Here is a 16,201-nt window from a genome sequence, read left to right as displayed (position 1 = left end):
TTTTTTTCTCTTTTTTTGCCTTGTTTTATTCGTCATCTCACTTTCCTTGATTAGCAATGAGATTATATACCCTAGGGTAAAGTAGATGCCAAAATACCACTGCAAAAGCAGTCTTCCCCATCCCTACTCAGACCACATTATCCCATTCCTTGAATCCCTCCATTGGTTGCTTCTAACAAACTAAAACTCCTATTTCTCACTTACCTAATCTTGTCCCCAAAAACATCTGTGTTCCTCTCTGCCCTTATTCCCCACCTCCATGCTGCTCCCAGTCCTTTTGGCCTTACTGATCCTTCTGTCTCCATTTTTGCATTTCTGACTTCATGCTTTCTACCGTGCTGTACCCCCTCTTCCTAGACAGGGTTTCCTGTCTTCTACCTAGCTCTCTCCCTTATTCCTTCAAATCCCTTCCTTTCAATCACTTCTTAATACATCTAACCTCCATTCTTCTCCCATCAAGAATAATCACAGCCTCTGTCTCCTGAATTGTTGTCCCATGTTTTGTTTATCTTGTATTATTGTTTATAAGATTATAAACTCTTCAGGGCACAGAGTGTGTCTTAGCTATGCTTGTAAGACATTCTGTAAATTTATAGTACCATATAAATATTTTTTAAGAAACAATATATTTATCTTAATAGTTCCATTAGAATGAATGGGAAGTGTCAGGCTGCAGTCATTCTCCTGAGTTTTGATAGTAATAAGGAGGTTTCGCTTTGCTCTTTTCTGAAGCCTGACTGCCATAAGGAAAGTAGTGGTTTTAAGGAACATTGTTTTCCATGCACCACTATCACTGAAGTTTTCCTATGCCTTGTCCCATCCCTCTAATAAGTGAGCTAAAGACAGGTTTGAAAAGTCTTCAGTGGTGAATCACTAGGGCTTTGATTTTTGAGCTAAAAGTCTGCTTGCTATAGCAGGTAGTTTCGTTAAGTTTCAAGTACTGAGAGGAAAATGGATGTATTATGGTAGATGTCTCTTCACCTCAGTTACAGTAACTTGATCATTTCTCCAACAAGTCAAAGTGAACTTGACCTGGTCTAGTAATCTCATGGAAATACTATGCTACTGCGGAAGGGCCAAAAGTTTAGACTTGAACTTGGTTCTTCACTCCTAGCTTGGTAGAGAATTAGAGTGGCTACTCCTGGCGCTACAGAAAGTATTCTGGTGCCTTGGTGGTTCCCAGCCATTTATACTGGGACATGGAGATTGAGCGTCTGTCCTCCAGGCATAGGGCAAGTCTCAAGAGACTCCTGTTGATTGATTGGAAGAACACCCTGTGATTCAGGCTCATGTGCTCTGACTGGGCCTAGATAGAACACTGAGTCAATGGCAAAGTTACCGCAGCACAGCTGTCTTGGGCACATCTGATTGCAGCATGCTGGAGTGAGTCTGTGCTCCTGATTTCCCTTCCAGATGAAGCAGGCAGACAACAGTCCCTTCATGAGGAGGGAGGTGCTGAGTCAAGAGAGGGGCCTGGCCTAAACATAAAAGTTGCATTGTTTAACGACAGGTGTGATTTAAAAAAAACTGATTTAGTTAAACAAGTGCAGCTTTGTGTGGACACTGTTTTAAGAGTGTTTAGTTTAATTTGATTATAATCAGATTCTCACATAATCCCATGATTCCAGGAGCTCTGGCTTTAAAAATAAACGCCAGATAGCACGAGATTCACAATAAAATCATGGGAGTTGGCAACATGGCCAGCTTATGTCACTAGAAAGCACCATTCCAGAGCTTTTCTTCCTTGAAAGCTGTGTTCTTCAAAATGGCGACATCTGCCACTGTAAATCATTCCAAAATTTAAAAAAAAAAAGGAACTGCACCTAGGAGTGTTCATGTCAGAATCTCTCACAGAATCGGTTGAACTGAGCAGCAGCCTTTTCAGTTATGGCACAGAGCACAGCAGTGATTGTGAGTGCCTGAAGGAAATGGCCTGTGGGGGGAGATGGAGACCAGGGGAATTACAGTAGCTGTGGCTTCTTCAGTTTTGAGGGCCTTTTTACATTGATCAAACAAGTTAGTGTTTGATAGAGTCAGATCATCCTGCTGAGGGCTATAACAGCACAGATCACTGGAAACTGAGCTTGCATTCAGCATCCTCCTAATTTTGTTGGATGGGAGGGCGGTGTCCCTCCGCCCACATGGATAGATTACACGGAGTGAGGAGTTGGGATAAAAAGCATTACTGTGCCAAGATGTGCCAGAGGCTAATGTCATCCACATGGCGGCTCTGTGGGATTTTAGGGGCATAGCATCGAGAGCTCTCCCAAGAAAGCTAGTGCTTATATGGGGCTGGGGGAAGTGAGGTAGTGGCATAGAAGAATTGCCCTCTTCAGCACTTCTTCCTCGAGTTTGCAAATTGTTTGGCCCCTCCACATGTGGACTTGGAGGGATAATTTGGCCTAAATGTTTTTGTCCCATAGTTTAACTCTGAGAACCTTGGGTTTTTTTTAAAGTGAAGTTATGATTAATATTTATAAGTCAACTACTGCAAATAGCTTCGTACCTAGGCATGTCACTTATTCATTTTAAAGTAGAAATAGCTTTGGCTGGCTGGAGAAGTCCACTTTTAAAAAGCATTAAAGAATAGGTAATAATAGAATTGTTTACTTACATAGTGCCATTGTAAGGCACAGTCCTTCCCAAGTAAAGATGACAAGGTCCTACCCTATGGAGTTTAAATATGTGCAACAGTGGTAACTGAGGGGGAGGGGAGGAGAGGCAGCCATAAATTGTGAGAGTCAGACAGGTTGTCCCATTAATGAGAGCTGAGGATGTGCAGTACCGTGCAGGAAGTACACTACCTCGAGCAAGCTCAGACCGTAGTGTGGCCATGCACTGCAGGTCACACATGGTGTGTTTTCACATGTTTCTCATTGTCTAAGTTTTATTTAAATTATTTTATTTATGGGAGGGGCAGAGGGAACACTGAAGAGTTTAATTCAGCCTTTTAGTTTTCAAGGTTAATCTTTATTTTAATTTTTGTTATCATAAATGGTGTTGGGCATAGGATTAAGGAGAATTGTTAGGTTCATTAACGTAAAATGTATTCAGATGTTGATGTGATAATAAACTTATCCCGGTGCTTTCCTCCAATAAACAAGTTTCATAGTAGCAGGGGAAGTAATACTGCTGTTTAACTTTCCAAAGCGATGGGTATCTTAACATTTCTCCAACTTCTTTTTCCTCAGATGTGTGATCTGTATGATGGACTTTGTTTACGGGGACCCTATCCGATTTCTGCCATGCATGCACATTTACCACCTGGACTGTATAGATGACTGGTTGATGAGATCCTTTACATGCCCCTCCTGCATGGAGCCAGTTGATGCAGCACTGCTTTCATCATATGAAACTAACTGAGCCAGGGTTTTGCCTCTGACCCGTCAAGGAAACCATCCATTTTAATGGGTTTGATCCTTTGTCATTCAGCCCAAAGAGCCAGGGATTAGGAATTAAGATCATGCACAAAAAGTACCTTTCCTAACAATTCCTGAATGGCTGCAGATATTGGAAAAACATGTAATATTTTAGGGAATATAGAAAAAGTAGGAAGTTATTTTATGTAAAGCCTTGACCCAGTGTTTAAAAACATAGTTGTCCTTTAACACCTGTTCTTACACACATACATAGGAACTGTATAAAGTGCTATAAAAACTGTAAATGTTCAAATTGAGTCTATCAGATTTTCTTAGAAGCAAGATAAGGATATTTTTTCCTAAAATAAAGTAACAATTTTTGTTCTGATTCCTTTCACAAGTTCCTGGTATTTGGGTCAAGGCTTTATTAAAAGCTATATTTTATAACACTGGCACAAAGAAATAGTTTTAAGCTTGTTTGCACAGTTCTTTTTTTTTCCATTGGAAATGGAATCCATTGCCTTAGGTCTTTTTAAATAGTGTATTGTTATCGTTGGGCTGGCTCTACGCTTGAAATCCAGTTTATTTATAATCTGTTAAAAGTGCTATATTTTGTTTGCAGTTAGGATTATGCAGAATTCAAAGTGATCTCCTAGCCTGTAAGCAAATGGAGATGCACAGTCCCTTTTCTGTAAGTGACAATTCAATGCAAGGATGCAAAACAAATCTGACCGTTAAATTTTGTTTTACCCTTTTCTGTTTGTTTTTCCTTAATTTGCTTCAGTTTTGATCAGACAATGATGCTTAAATTTAAGTATCAACATTTTTGATGTATCATGTTACAAGTGGACCACTTCTTCAGGACAAGATGAAAGTGGAGCCATGGTGATTAAACTGTTCAGAACCATTTATTTCCCTTCTTACAAAATTCATGTCAGTGTTGATTACTTCTCTTTCTGTACCTCCACCCCCAAATGTCTTACACCATAGCAAAAGGGTACTGCATCTCTCCTTCCTGTAGTTCTTCTTAGGTTATTGAAATTAAAAATAAACATACCGTATCTCAGTCTCTGAATGAAATGTATTTGTTAAGTCCCACTGGTGGACATTTCAGATATAAGAACTGTATTTTATGTTTTGCACATAAATGTTAAGTTCATATATAAACACAATTTCATTGTGATCAAGCGGAAAAAATAGTACAGCTAAAGTAGGAGCGATGCAAGTGTCTACAATTCTGAAGCAGAAAAGGTACATGCTTGGTAGAAACAGTCTAGCAAAAATTGTAGCTTTCAATCTTTGTATCCGTTTAGCATGTGTTTATTTTTTTCTTAAATGTACTCTACTGCAGTGGTCCCCAAAGTGTGAGGCACGTGCCCCTAGGGGGGCACAGAGGAACATTCAAGGGTGGCACGGTGGGGGCCTGGGCCAGCCCCCACAGGGGGCAGGGAGGGAGCACAACTCTGCCCCCAGCCCAGCTCCAAGCTCTTCTGCTAAGACAACTGTGCAGTAATGGAGGGGAGGCTCAGACAGATTCCATTACTGGTAAGGGGGGCAGGGGCGGAGACAGGAAAAGTTTGGGCACCACTGCTCTACTGTGACTTTTATACACTCTGTGCGAAGCTGATAGACTAAGATTTCTCACTGTAGCAAAATGAGATGCAGTCTGAAGTTAACCAGAATGGATAAGGGAACATTCTTGATTGTTCTGTGTATATAGTTTGAGTGCTTGATGTAACAATTTATATTTAAACACACAAGTACTTTGAAAACTGTGTGTACTTATAATATAGACCAATTATATGTCATTAATTATTTTAAAAGGTTGGTCAGTAGACTGCAGAATCAACATTTGTTGGTTTATTTATTAGCCCTGCAGCTGAAAGCTACACACTGTGTTGTAGATGAATTCCATAGGTAGTCAAAAGCAGTTCAGAACCATCTACAATACCAGATTCATTGAAATTGAATTGTCTGATTTCCCCCGCCTTCCCTTTTATGAGAGAGACAGACACAGACTGACTTAATTACATGAAGCAAATCTGAGAGGAAAGACCTGAAGTTGTGCGATGTTCTCGGTGGCAAATCATTGTTCCTTTTTCTTATCAGCGTGTGTGTGTGTGTGTGTGTGTGTGGTAGTGGTGTTGTAACATCATAATGTCCATGTTTGTCAAGTATTCTAGTCAGATTTTTCCTTTTGCCTTGATTTTTAAAATTGGCAAATGAACAATTTTTAAACATCTTTTTCAGGTTGGTATTAGTCTGTCTATTATAAGATGATGTGATTATGAAAGATTTGGCAGGAGCATTGAAATGACTGTTTATCGAGCTGAATGGTTTTCCAGGCACTTTGTATTGTTGAACTTTTAACACTGATGTACAGTGTTAAGAGAAACAAACGTATGCTTTCATTAAATTACTTGTTAAATAAAATTATAACAGAAGGTGTAAAGGGCTAGAGTTAGAATTGATTACACAAGAACATTCCAAAAACAAATTTTAATTTAAAATGTGTAAATATAATGAATACATGAATAGCTTTTAAACCTCTAGGTGCAATGCTGTTGCATAATAGACTTGCATTTCCGTAACTAAAGTTCCTTAATTCATATACCCAAAATGAATATAAGTAATTTACTTAAGCCCAGGAAAAAATAGTTTCAAGAGAACTGTGTAGACTGAGATTGTAGATCACTTGGATTCTAGCCCCAGGTCAGAAATTACTTCCTTCGTGACTAATTCCCCCATCTGTAAAATTAGGATAATACTTGCTTCCTACTTTGCAGGGGTGTTCTGAATTAATTATTGACACCTCAAATTCAAACACGTTAGACAACTTGATTGCAACACAGTTGTTTCCTAACCTACTTACAACTGCAGATCCATCTGTGGTGTAGCATAGATCTTACCAGTCTAGATCAGTTTTGTAATTCTGATATGGCCACCTCTTTTAACCTGTTTCCCTGCTGTGATTGTATTTTTAGGGTAGACAGGCCCTTAGTATTTATTATAATGCTTTTCATCTTCAAGGCACTTTGCACACATTAAACTAAGTATAATTAAGCATGATTTTTAAATCCTTTAAAAATCTTTACCTGAAAAACTGTACTAGTAAAATACAGAACTTGTAAAAGCAGTTCACCACTAAAGGAACTTTGGATAAAAATAGTCTTTATTGTTTTAAAGCATCCCTTAACAATTATACTATATAATACATGTGATTCACTATGATACCATAAATGCTTTACAAAACTTAATTGCACTAACATTTTATAAAATATTGGGTGCTCAATTCCATAGTTGCTATAGATAAATAACAAACACACTATTAGAAATGTTGAGTGTTATTGGTGGTATTGTTTTAGTCCTTTCACCTATAAAGCCAGCTCCCTTAGTACTGTTAGCACAGCTATGTAGGCCTCTGAGGGAAGAGAAGTTAGATAATTCTAAATGTTAAAAATTTTTAATACATACAATTATGATTTTAAGGTACCAATATCTTTCAACCTTTCTGGATTAGGAGCAACTGTCCCTTTGGAAAGATGACAAGCCCCTTTTCTAGTGATGTAAAGCACAAATTTCTAGCCCAAGGGATTACGAGATATCAGACCTTAAACTTGTCAGTGATGGTTTTTTTCTTTTTTTAATGGCAGATGTTTGAAACGGCTGAGAGGCTTTGAATGTTACATTAAGTCCTGGTGAAGATGGAGTAGTGGACAGAGTGCAGGTTAGGTGATAAACTGTATTTAACATGCACTTTTGATCACATGGCTATCACTAATACGTGCATACAACCGTATGTGTGCATTAGATTCATTCCTTGAAGAGATTTCTCTTCAACAAGCAGTTGAATGTCAGAGAAAGCTAACACATGAGAATGTTTCTTGTAAAATCTATAACTGTTAAGACATCCATAGAACAGTCCTGGATTTAATAGCCAGAATAAATATTTGTTTTAAAAGATTAAATTCCTTTTACACAGAATTTTAGTTTTGGGGGGAAATTGTGGATATGGTTGTGGGCTAATCATTCTTAACAAGCTGTCCGCTGTTAAATCCTATTCCAGGATCAGAAAGTGGGGCCTTTGACTTTCTGCAGATGAAATGCTTAGTTTATGCTTTTTGATAAAGGGATTAATGTAAACATTTTCTTTTAAAGTATACTTTTGATTGATGTAGAAGAAATAGCTGGATTTGCACACTGCCAGCAAATTTCTGATGACTTCAACTTTGCATACAGGCTTAGAGCGGACAAGCATAAGCCACAGAGAAAAACCGTAGAAATTTAGAAAATACATTGCTTCATTATCTGCAAATATAGGAGATTGATGATAACTTTAAAGATAATTGTTATATCAGGCAATCCTGTTGTACTGGGAAGGCGCTTAATTACATTAAAATGGTTTATTATGATTTCTGGTTTAGAAGGAAGTTCAAAATTATAAATCATTAAGACAGTGCAAGTTTAATAGATCCATACTGCCAAGGAGCCAGGATCCCCTTTGGGAAAAGACACGGATGGCTCTAGCTTCCTGTGGATCCCAGCAATCCACCAGATGTGGGGGTATGTCCTGTAGCCTTTGATTGAAAATCCCAACTTGTGGGAGGAGCTCCACAAAGCAATCCTAGATTTGCTCGTCCAGAGACAATTTGTGTGGGTTTTTCCTGTGGGAGAGGAGGATCTTTGCCATGTGCAGTTGCTATTTTAAATGTATGGTTTCCTTTCTGAATTGTTCAACTTACAGCCTGGATGTTTGAGCTGAGAGTGGGGAGACCTGAGTACTTTTGATTCCCTCTTGATCACACAAGCCAATGGTCAAGTCCCTTACGCTTTTTGCATTTCCTTTTTATCCAGTCCATGAAATGGTGTTGACTCAGAAATGCAAAATGTATGAGCATATGTATCCACACACATTTTTATAGTGCTAAAATCTAACCAACTGAACACTTCAGGTTTTCTATGCAGCAGCGAAAGTCCTCTCACTACAAATAAGAAATGATAAGCTAAAATGCATAGGTCTGTAGCTTCAACAGCTTGCTTTTGCAGAAGTTTAATAGATATTTAGCAATCATTCTAGGCAGTAATATCTCAGTCAACACTGTGGTGTTTGAAATAGAACTTTCACAATATGCTCAGTCTCATCTTCTCTACAGAAGGATACTGGCAACATCCCTCAGGGTTTTTCCACTGTTTCCAGTAGTTTTGTCATATTCCAAACTTATCTCTGAAGTTGTGAAGAGACAAAGATACAGTGTAACTGTGTGGTTGCTCTGTTTCCCTGTTTCTCTGTAATTAAAAAAAGCAGGTCTTATTGAGTTGGAGGAAAAAGTCAATTTTAAGGTATGACTCATATTTTGGTAGAATTATAATAACTGGAATTAAGTGGTAATTGTTAAATTTATTTTAATATAATCACATAGAATAGAAATTCCAGAGTGTGGAAGTATGTCTTCCCAAAAATTGTGCTGTATTCCACATAACTTTACTTTACAGTAAAAAAAATAAACAGGGGAAGTTCATAGAGCTCCATGGTTTTCATCCAACCCTAGCCTAGACATGTAGAATAGCACTTTCCATCGTCAAAGTCAGTAGTGCTAGCAGCGTCATGTATGTGTGGGTGGCAATCATCAAATGCTTCACTAGTGCTCATTGTACTAGATGCGGCCAATAAATATCTCACCTAGGGTGGCTAGAGAGTGGCCATGTCATGAGACTGCAGTCACACTAAAGGCTATGCCAAAGGCATATAGTTAGGTTGTTTTTTTAAAAAAGCAGCTGCAAGTAGTGACAATACCAAAAAAATGTTGGGTAGAGACTTTTTTTTTTTTTAATCCAAAGACCGGAGACATTTGCTACTGTTAACTAATGTAGGGTAGCCACTGTCCAAAGGAAATTAACTAAAAATGTACAGACTGCTGTTGGGCTTACCTTGTTTTGTGCTTTCCCTGTAAAACAAGGGCCAGTAACCATGAATGCAGTGAAATTTACCAAAATACATAGTTTTGAATAATCATTTTGTCTTACAGTGCTAGCTAGTAAGCTGCGGAACAGAATATAATGGAATTATCCCAATCCTGAAGAAATATTGCTGAGTGGAGAAGGAAATCCCTGAAAAATGTTACCAAAATGGACTGCAGATTTCTTTTAGCTCTCTTTCTGTTCATAAATCTTAGAGCAACAGTGATTTACTGAACATCCGTTGAAGACAAGAGATTTGTGTGAGGCTATTTTTCGTTTTGTTTCTGCTTTTTTTGTTTTAAAGCCATTCTAGAAGCACAGTATTTCCAAAAGTTAAAGATTTATTTAAAATATTTATACCTTCAAAACATACATCACTCTTTCATTCATTCTCTAACAGAAGGAGGTATTTCTATTAACACTGACTAGAAGAGAGCCAGGTTCATTTATACTATCATCTCGCCAAAGCATTAGGAAAGTTGATCATGTATTACAGAAATGTTTCCCTCCCCATCCCTTGGATAATGGGTGAGAGAGAAAATGGGTGAAACTACATTGTTTTTCCCACTACATCTTCCAGGTGATCCATAGCTAACACTTGCATCTTAAGTGGACTACTCCTTGTGCTGCAAGGTAGCAAAATGTTAAGAAACTGTACTGCAGGACTCCTGAGAGATGGACTTTTAGCTGGACTCCAGAGGATTGTTTGCTTTTCTGCACAGCATAGGGATGATGATGATTTTCATGGCATTTCTTGTTCAGCATATGTCTACACATTTGAAAAGTAATAAGCAACTGGAAGTAGAAGAGCTGTATGTTTAAAGCAGGACAAGAATCTTTTGATTATATACAAAGACGTGGCAGTGCTGAATCTGTGCTTTTTCTCATAACTACTGATACATAATATGTAGATAGTACAGCTGCCCCAAAGTGTAGTAAAAAGAACCTAGGTGCCACAAGTACTCCTCGTTCTTTTTGCTAATACAGACTAACACGGCCACGACTCTGAAACCTGCCACCAAAGTGTAGTGTATAAGTGAGTATGTGGAACTGGGAAAGCCCTTTCTCTAGAAAAAAGAAAATAGATAGAGATCTTGTAGATGTTTGTCTGAGGGGTGGGAGCAAATGCGGTTGTACCATAGAGCTTGGCTGTAGACAATGGATCATGTGGTGTGGTCCGGATGAAAGCTGGAGGCATGTAAGTAGGCATGGCAGTCAGTAGGTTTCCGGTATAGCGTGGTGTTTATGTGACCATCGCTTATGAGCACCGTAGTGTCCAGGAAGTAGATCTCTTGTGTGGACTGGTCCAGACTCCAACGAGAGACTGCTGAATTGGAATTAATTTGCAAACTGGATACAATTAACTTAGGCTTGAATAAAGACTGGGAGTGGATGGGTCATTACATAAAGTAAAACTATTTCCCCATGTTTATTTCCCTCCCCCTCCCCCCCGCTGTTCCTCAGACATTCTTGTCAACTGCTGGAAATGGCCCACCTTGATTATCACTACAAAAGGTCACCCCCCCGCCCCAAGCTCTCCTGCTGGTAATAGCTCACCTTACCTGATCACTCTCGTTACAGTGTATATGGTAACACCCATTGTTTCATGTTCTCTGTGTATATAAATCTCCCCACTGTATTTTCCACTGAATGCATCCAATGAAGTGAGCTGTAGCTCACGAAATCCTATGCTCAAATAAATTTGTTAGTCTCTAAGGTGCCACAAGTACTCCTTTTCTTTTTCCGGATACAGACTAACATGGCTGCTACTCTGAAACCTCTCTAGAAAAGACATTCTTGCCTATGGTTTTAATAATGGAAGACTTTTGCAAAGGATTTCTTTGTATTTGTTTTTAAGGGTATGAGTTGAACATTCTTAACCAATCAGCATGGTGGAAAGGGATGGGTCTGTGCCCTGACCTATTAATTTGCATTGGGAAACAATTTCATTTCTTCTCTAGGGGAAGAAAAGGCAAATTATAAACTGCCTGATTTCCCTTCTCCTGCAGGGAAAAATCCTGCAGGAGGGAGTCAGAGAGGTAGGACCATTCTTCTTTGAGGTTCACTTTTATAGAGCTTCTTACAGAACGTCTGGGGGGGTGGCGGGGGGAGGAGCTGTGGAGTTCACAGGGCCTTCCATCAACGTGGAGCCTGGCATGCAAGAAGGGACTCCCTCACAGTGCAGGCAGGAGCCTGTCTGCAAAAATGGCTCTCTCTCCTCTTACTCCATACACTCTCTACTGAGAGCAAAGTTGCTGAAGGAGCCCAGAGGGTAGTAAATACAACTTAAAGCTGTGTTAACTCCAAACTGTACTTTTGTGCAGAAATCTAGCGTTCTACAGCAGACAGTGCCAGTTTGAGGTGCCCTGAAATCTCTATAGAGCACCTTCCTCTCAGATTTGCATCTATGGAGAATGAAGGCAGAGGGGGGAAATGAGACTATTGATGCATTGCTCCCTCTTGTGGCAAGAAGGAGATCTACACACAGGAGTTGCTCCAGACCAAACCTTTTACTATGGAAAACGTGTCTAAAGAATCTTTTTAAACATGAAAATGGCAGCTACATGAGCCATGATTTCCAGGAAAAGTTTACTATCAAATTAATTTTGTACACCTGAACAAATAGTGGAATAGTAGTGCATTTCTTAAATGGCCTTCAAGGACTTCTGCTTTACGTACAATATAAACTTCAAGTCATGTTTGTTCTGGTAAGCACTGATGGGCTTGGTTCCCAAGACCCTCTGGTCATTTTTAATTTAGCCTAAGGAGGATAAATGATCCATTCTTCCACTGTATTCATCATTTGCTTTTTTCTAAAATCCTGGCTATACTGTAAATTATCGAGCCTCAAAACATGATAGAATACAAACTAAAAATTTTTTTAAGACATTTCCATAATCGAGAGAAACTTCTTAATGTCTTTACTAGCAAGTTTGTTTCAGCAGCTAGAAAATTATCGAAGAGAAAACCTGATAAAAAGATCTTTGTACAAATAATGAAACGCCTGAGATTCAAAAGCTTCTGACTTAATCTGGAAGACTGAATTTTCTCTCACCCAAACTAAAACTCAGAGATAGGAAAAAGTGTTTCTTTACATTCATAACCAGGTCGGATCAAAACCAATAAGCCTTCTTGTTTAGTTATCCCATTTCATAGCCTAGCAAATACGTAAATTTAATAATATACACAAATTAAAAATTAATTACAAAGATAAATTACAAGCCACATTTGGAAAAAGAAATACTTTGTAAAGGGGTTGGGGGGGGGGGGGGAGAGAAGAGATTGTTTTGTTTTTTGCCAGACTGTCACCCAAGATTCAAAATCTTTTAGGTATCACATGTAATATTTTACATGTTCTGGTCTCTCCCACTGATTTAACAGAGAAGGGCGATAATGTTTCAGAGTTTGCATACAAAGACACCAAAGAAGAAATGGTTAAGACACTGCTGAAGCTCCAGAATGTACTCCATTTTCTGAGACAGATTTGGCTTGGTGCAAGGCAGCTTGAATTCTGAAATGTGTTCTTGTTTCCATGGAGTAATTCTTGTAATTTTGTCTAAAACAAAAAACAGATCCATTCTGAGCATCATATCATTAAATATTTTCTAGTTATTTTTACTACACAAAACAATTGCAGACAGCAAAAAGCCTTTCTTCAGTTTCCTTTGTTGCGGTCTCTAAAATATAAGGCCATATGTGCTTGGCAGAAAAATGCAGCTCTTTGTTCTTTTATTTGTAGTTCTAGTGTCTGGCACCTACCAGGGAAAATACAGCTTAATAAGAAACTGAATCTGTTCCACTCCTTGAGAATGCTGAGTCCATATTAAATATCCATGATGTCAACTTAATCTATTCCCAGAAATTAGATTTAATTTTTTTTTATCTGGTTGACTGAACTTTATGATTAGTCATCTTCATGGGATTCCCCCCACCTCACCCTTAATTTTAATAATAATAGTCAGTGTGGGGTGCGGACAGGCACTTAACCATTTTACTGCAGCCACGTGAGTCCAGGAACAACAGAATGTGAAAGTGAGTGCACTGTTCACAGGTAAGAGAGAAAGGATGAAAATTTTATTAAAAAATTCTTTTAGTTTTAAAAATGTAGCATAATGCAGGGACAGGACTTACTTAAGTGCCTAAATTTTGACATGTAAACCATGGAAGGAGTGGTGATTGTGTGCACTTGTTTTCCATGCTACAGTTTCTTCTGGGCACTTCAAATTCTTATCTCCAACTTATTTGCTGAATTTACAAAATAATAATTTAGTAAACAAACAAAAGGCTACACAAGAGAGAGCTGAACCATCCAGAAGAAACAAACGGATGCTGGAGATCTCTCGGCATGGAAGCTACTCAGAGTAGAAACAACATGTCATTCTCTGATACGAAACCACAAGAGCAAATCAAACCGTTGTACAATTGAAGTGCTACAAAGGTACATGGCCCCAGCCAAAGCACAGAAGGCAGAAAGCTGAAGACCAGTCCAACTATGTTATTACTTAATGACCTTTTAAAAAAAAAACCACTTTGTAAAACATGCCACAGAAAAGGTGAACCAAGATGAGGCTACAGTTGAACAGAAATGTTTTAAGACACACAAAAACGATAAAGGGAGCAAATCCAGCTCCCTGTCCCGAGACAAGCCTGTTGGCAGCAGCATCAGTGTAGTGTGTACAGGGTGATGAGCGGGCCAGCTGATCTGGGGCTAGGGGAAGAGGGTGAGAGGGGGAATTGGGCTGGGATAGCCTTCATGGAGCAGCTCCACAGCATAGGGGAGAAAGGAAAGAAAGGATTCTAGCCTCCTCCGCATATGTCCTGTGCTGGCCTGGGGATTTGTCCCTACAGCATAATATTATGTTCTAAACAGTGAGGGCAACCTAAATTGAAGTTTTTCCATTTCCCCTGTCAGTTAAAGCCCAAAGACAGTGCCCACAGTGGTACAAAGCACAGATCCTCTTTTGTAGGTATTAACGTCTTTACTCTTACAGGAGAAACAGAGAACTTATGTCCTGGCAGGTGTCAGACCATTTTAATTTATTTAAAGAGAGTTGTCATTTTTATACTACAGATGCATGTTAATTATTTAAAAACTCTTAAACAGTTTATTTTTAAAAGCATTTCAATTCAGCTTCATTCAGTCCTATCACTCATGGGAGTATGGGACCTAGAAATGGGCAGTTTCTATCAGAAAGCTCTGAACTCCAAACCTATCAAATCACTCTGCTGCTTAGCTTAACAATGTAACAACTGACACAAGAGGCTGACAGAAGGAGGTTGCTGGAGGGTAGCTTGTGATAGTTTCTGTTTATGTTCTCTCTCTGACTTTGCTGATCTCCAGCTCCTAGTTTTTTACATTATCCAGATGTTCCAAATCTCATTTTCTCCTCAGTGGATTAAAAATATTGCTTGTAGCATATGCCAATATAAATGCAAGAACTTCTGTTTACATCCAAACCAACGATGTTTATAATTTCACCCCACTCACTATCCTACACCTAAGATACTCAAACCCGCAGTAGTATATATATGTAGGTCACACAGAAGTAAGCACCATGTGACAGACAGTATACGCTCCTCTCCACTCTAGGGATTTACAAACACGAGTCTGCATATCAGGAATTCGCTTTACACAACCAGTTCTCCCTCTAGTGGTTAAGGAAAAACTTGCAATTCTAACCTGGGCATTCAGAAAATCCACACATCTTCAGTGGTTAAATATTTACAGTGAATTGATCTTACCGTAATAATGATTTTCTCATTCCTAAAAGGTAACAGTGTCGTGAACTGGTAAACAAAAGGTTTCAGAGTAGCAGGTGTGTTAGTCTGTATTCGCAAAAAGAAAAGGAGTACTTGTGGCACCTTAGAGACTAACAAATTTATTTGAGCATAAGCTTTCCAATGAAGTGAGCTGTAGCCCATGAAAGCTTATGCTCAAATAAATTTGTTAGTCTCTAAGGTGCCACAAGTACTCCTTTTCTTTTTGATAAAGGTTTTTTTTTTTTTTTTTACATGTAAGTACTGTATGTGAGACAGAGTTATTTTAGAAATCTTTGGGATAAAGGAGTTATTTTAGATAGCAGGTGATCAGCAGTTGGGGGATTTACTCAAGTATTATGGAGCAGCCATATCTAATCCAAAGTCAAGGTAGAAGCAAGCTTCCCATTGTAAGTGCCCATATCTGAGCAAAGCAGCACTGAAACTGAGCCCCTTGCAGGAATATGCTGCTCACCAAAGAGTCTAAGTTAAGAACTGTTTATCTCTCACTCCTGGCTGAAGCAAGCTATCCTTTGCTTATTGTTTTTTTGTTTGTTTGTTTGTTTGACCCAGCTGAAGAAAGCCCCAGAACTAACTCTTCATACATTAGGCCAAATCAGAACAATGTTCTGTGCTTCAAAAAGTGGCAGGATTCAATATTTCTCTTTAAACTTGTTCTCCCCTTTGCCTACACAAAGAACAATGTCTTAAATAATTTGTAAACTTTTCTAAATATAAACTAAGCTGCTACTGATTCCAGGCTGTCCTGCCCTAGCTGCTGACTCCAGCCTAGAGGTGTGCGTTGGGGGAGCATGGACCCTGAAGTGGCAGAGCACTGCAGTAAGTGAGGAAGCATTAGACAGAGTGAGGAAGTGTCTGGATTCCTTAACTCTTCATTTCCAGACTATTTTTAAGTGCACAGTTTTTCAAAGGAAGTAGGGGAGGTCCTTTGGGGGGCTGTGAAGTGTTTTGATGGTGTTCACTTTCAACTAGCTTTGTGTGGAATGAAGTTTTTGTTATTCTAAATGTGTTATTTGAGAGACTGTGTAGTCTGGGATCAGAGGCACTGGGGGGAGAAGTCAGGATCTCCTGTTTTTTAATCCTGGCTCCGTGTAAGCTTGGCCAGG

At 38.9% G+C, this 16,201-nt stretch overlaps 2 protein-coding genes across 4 annotated transcripts in view; one reads left to right on the top strand and one right to left on the bottom strand.

Moving 5' to 3' along the window:
- RNF11 (ring finger protein 11) overlaps positions 1 to 4,425 on the top strand; it is a 37,652-nt gene extending 33,227 nt beyond the window's left edge. The window contains exon 3 of the mRNA XM_048860215.2: positions 3,192 to 4,425. Within this exon, the coding sequence (XP_048716172.1) occupies positions 3,192 to 3,363 (172 nt within the window). The 3' untranslated portion in view covers positions 3,364 to 4,425. The remainder of the gene's footprint in view (positions 1 to 3,191) is intronic.
- A 5,215-nt stretch (positions 4,426 to 9,640) lies between these two features.
- The window catches only part of TTC39A (tetratricopeptide repeat domain 39A), a 90,069-nt gene continuing 83,508 nt past the window's right edge, over positions 9,641 to 16,201 (bottom strand). For all 3 annotated transcript variants that reach the window (XM_075131857.1, XM_075131856.1, XM_048860214.2), the window contains exon 18: positions 9,641 to 12,873. In XM_075131857.1, coding sequence (XP_074987958.1) covers positions 12,753 to 12,873 — 121 coding nt within the window. In that variant the 3' untranslated portion in view covers positions 9,641 to 12,752. The remainder of the gene's footprint in view (positions 12,874 to 16,201) is intronic.

The sequence above is a fragment of the Caretta caretta genome, chromosome 8, assembly GCF_965140235.1.
Source record: "Caretta caretta isolate rCarCar2 chromosome 8, rCarCar1.hap1, whole genome shotgun sequence".
NCBI classification, from domain to species: Eukaryota; Metazoa; Chordata; order Testudines; family Cheloniidae; genus Caretta; species Caretta caretta.
The sequence above is the reverse complement of the archived record's forward strand: the minus strand, read 5'-3'. Positions and strand labels throughout refer to the sequence as shown.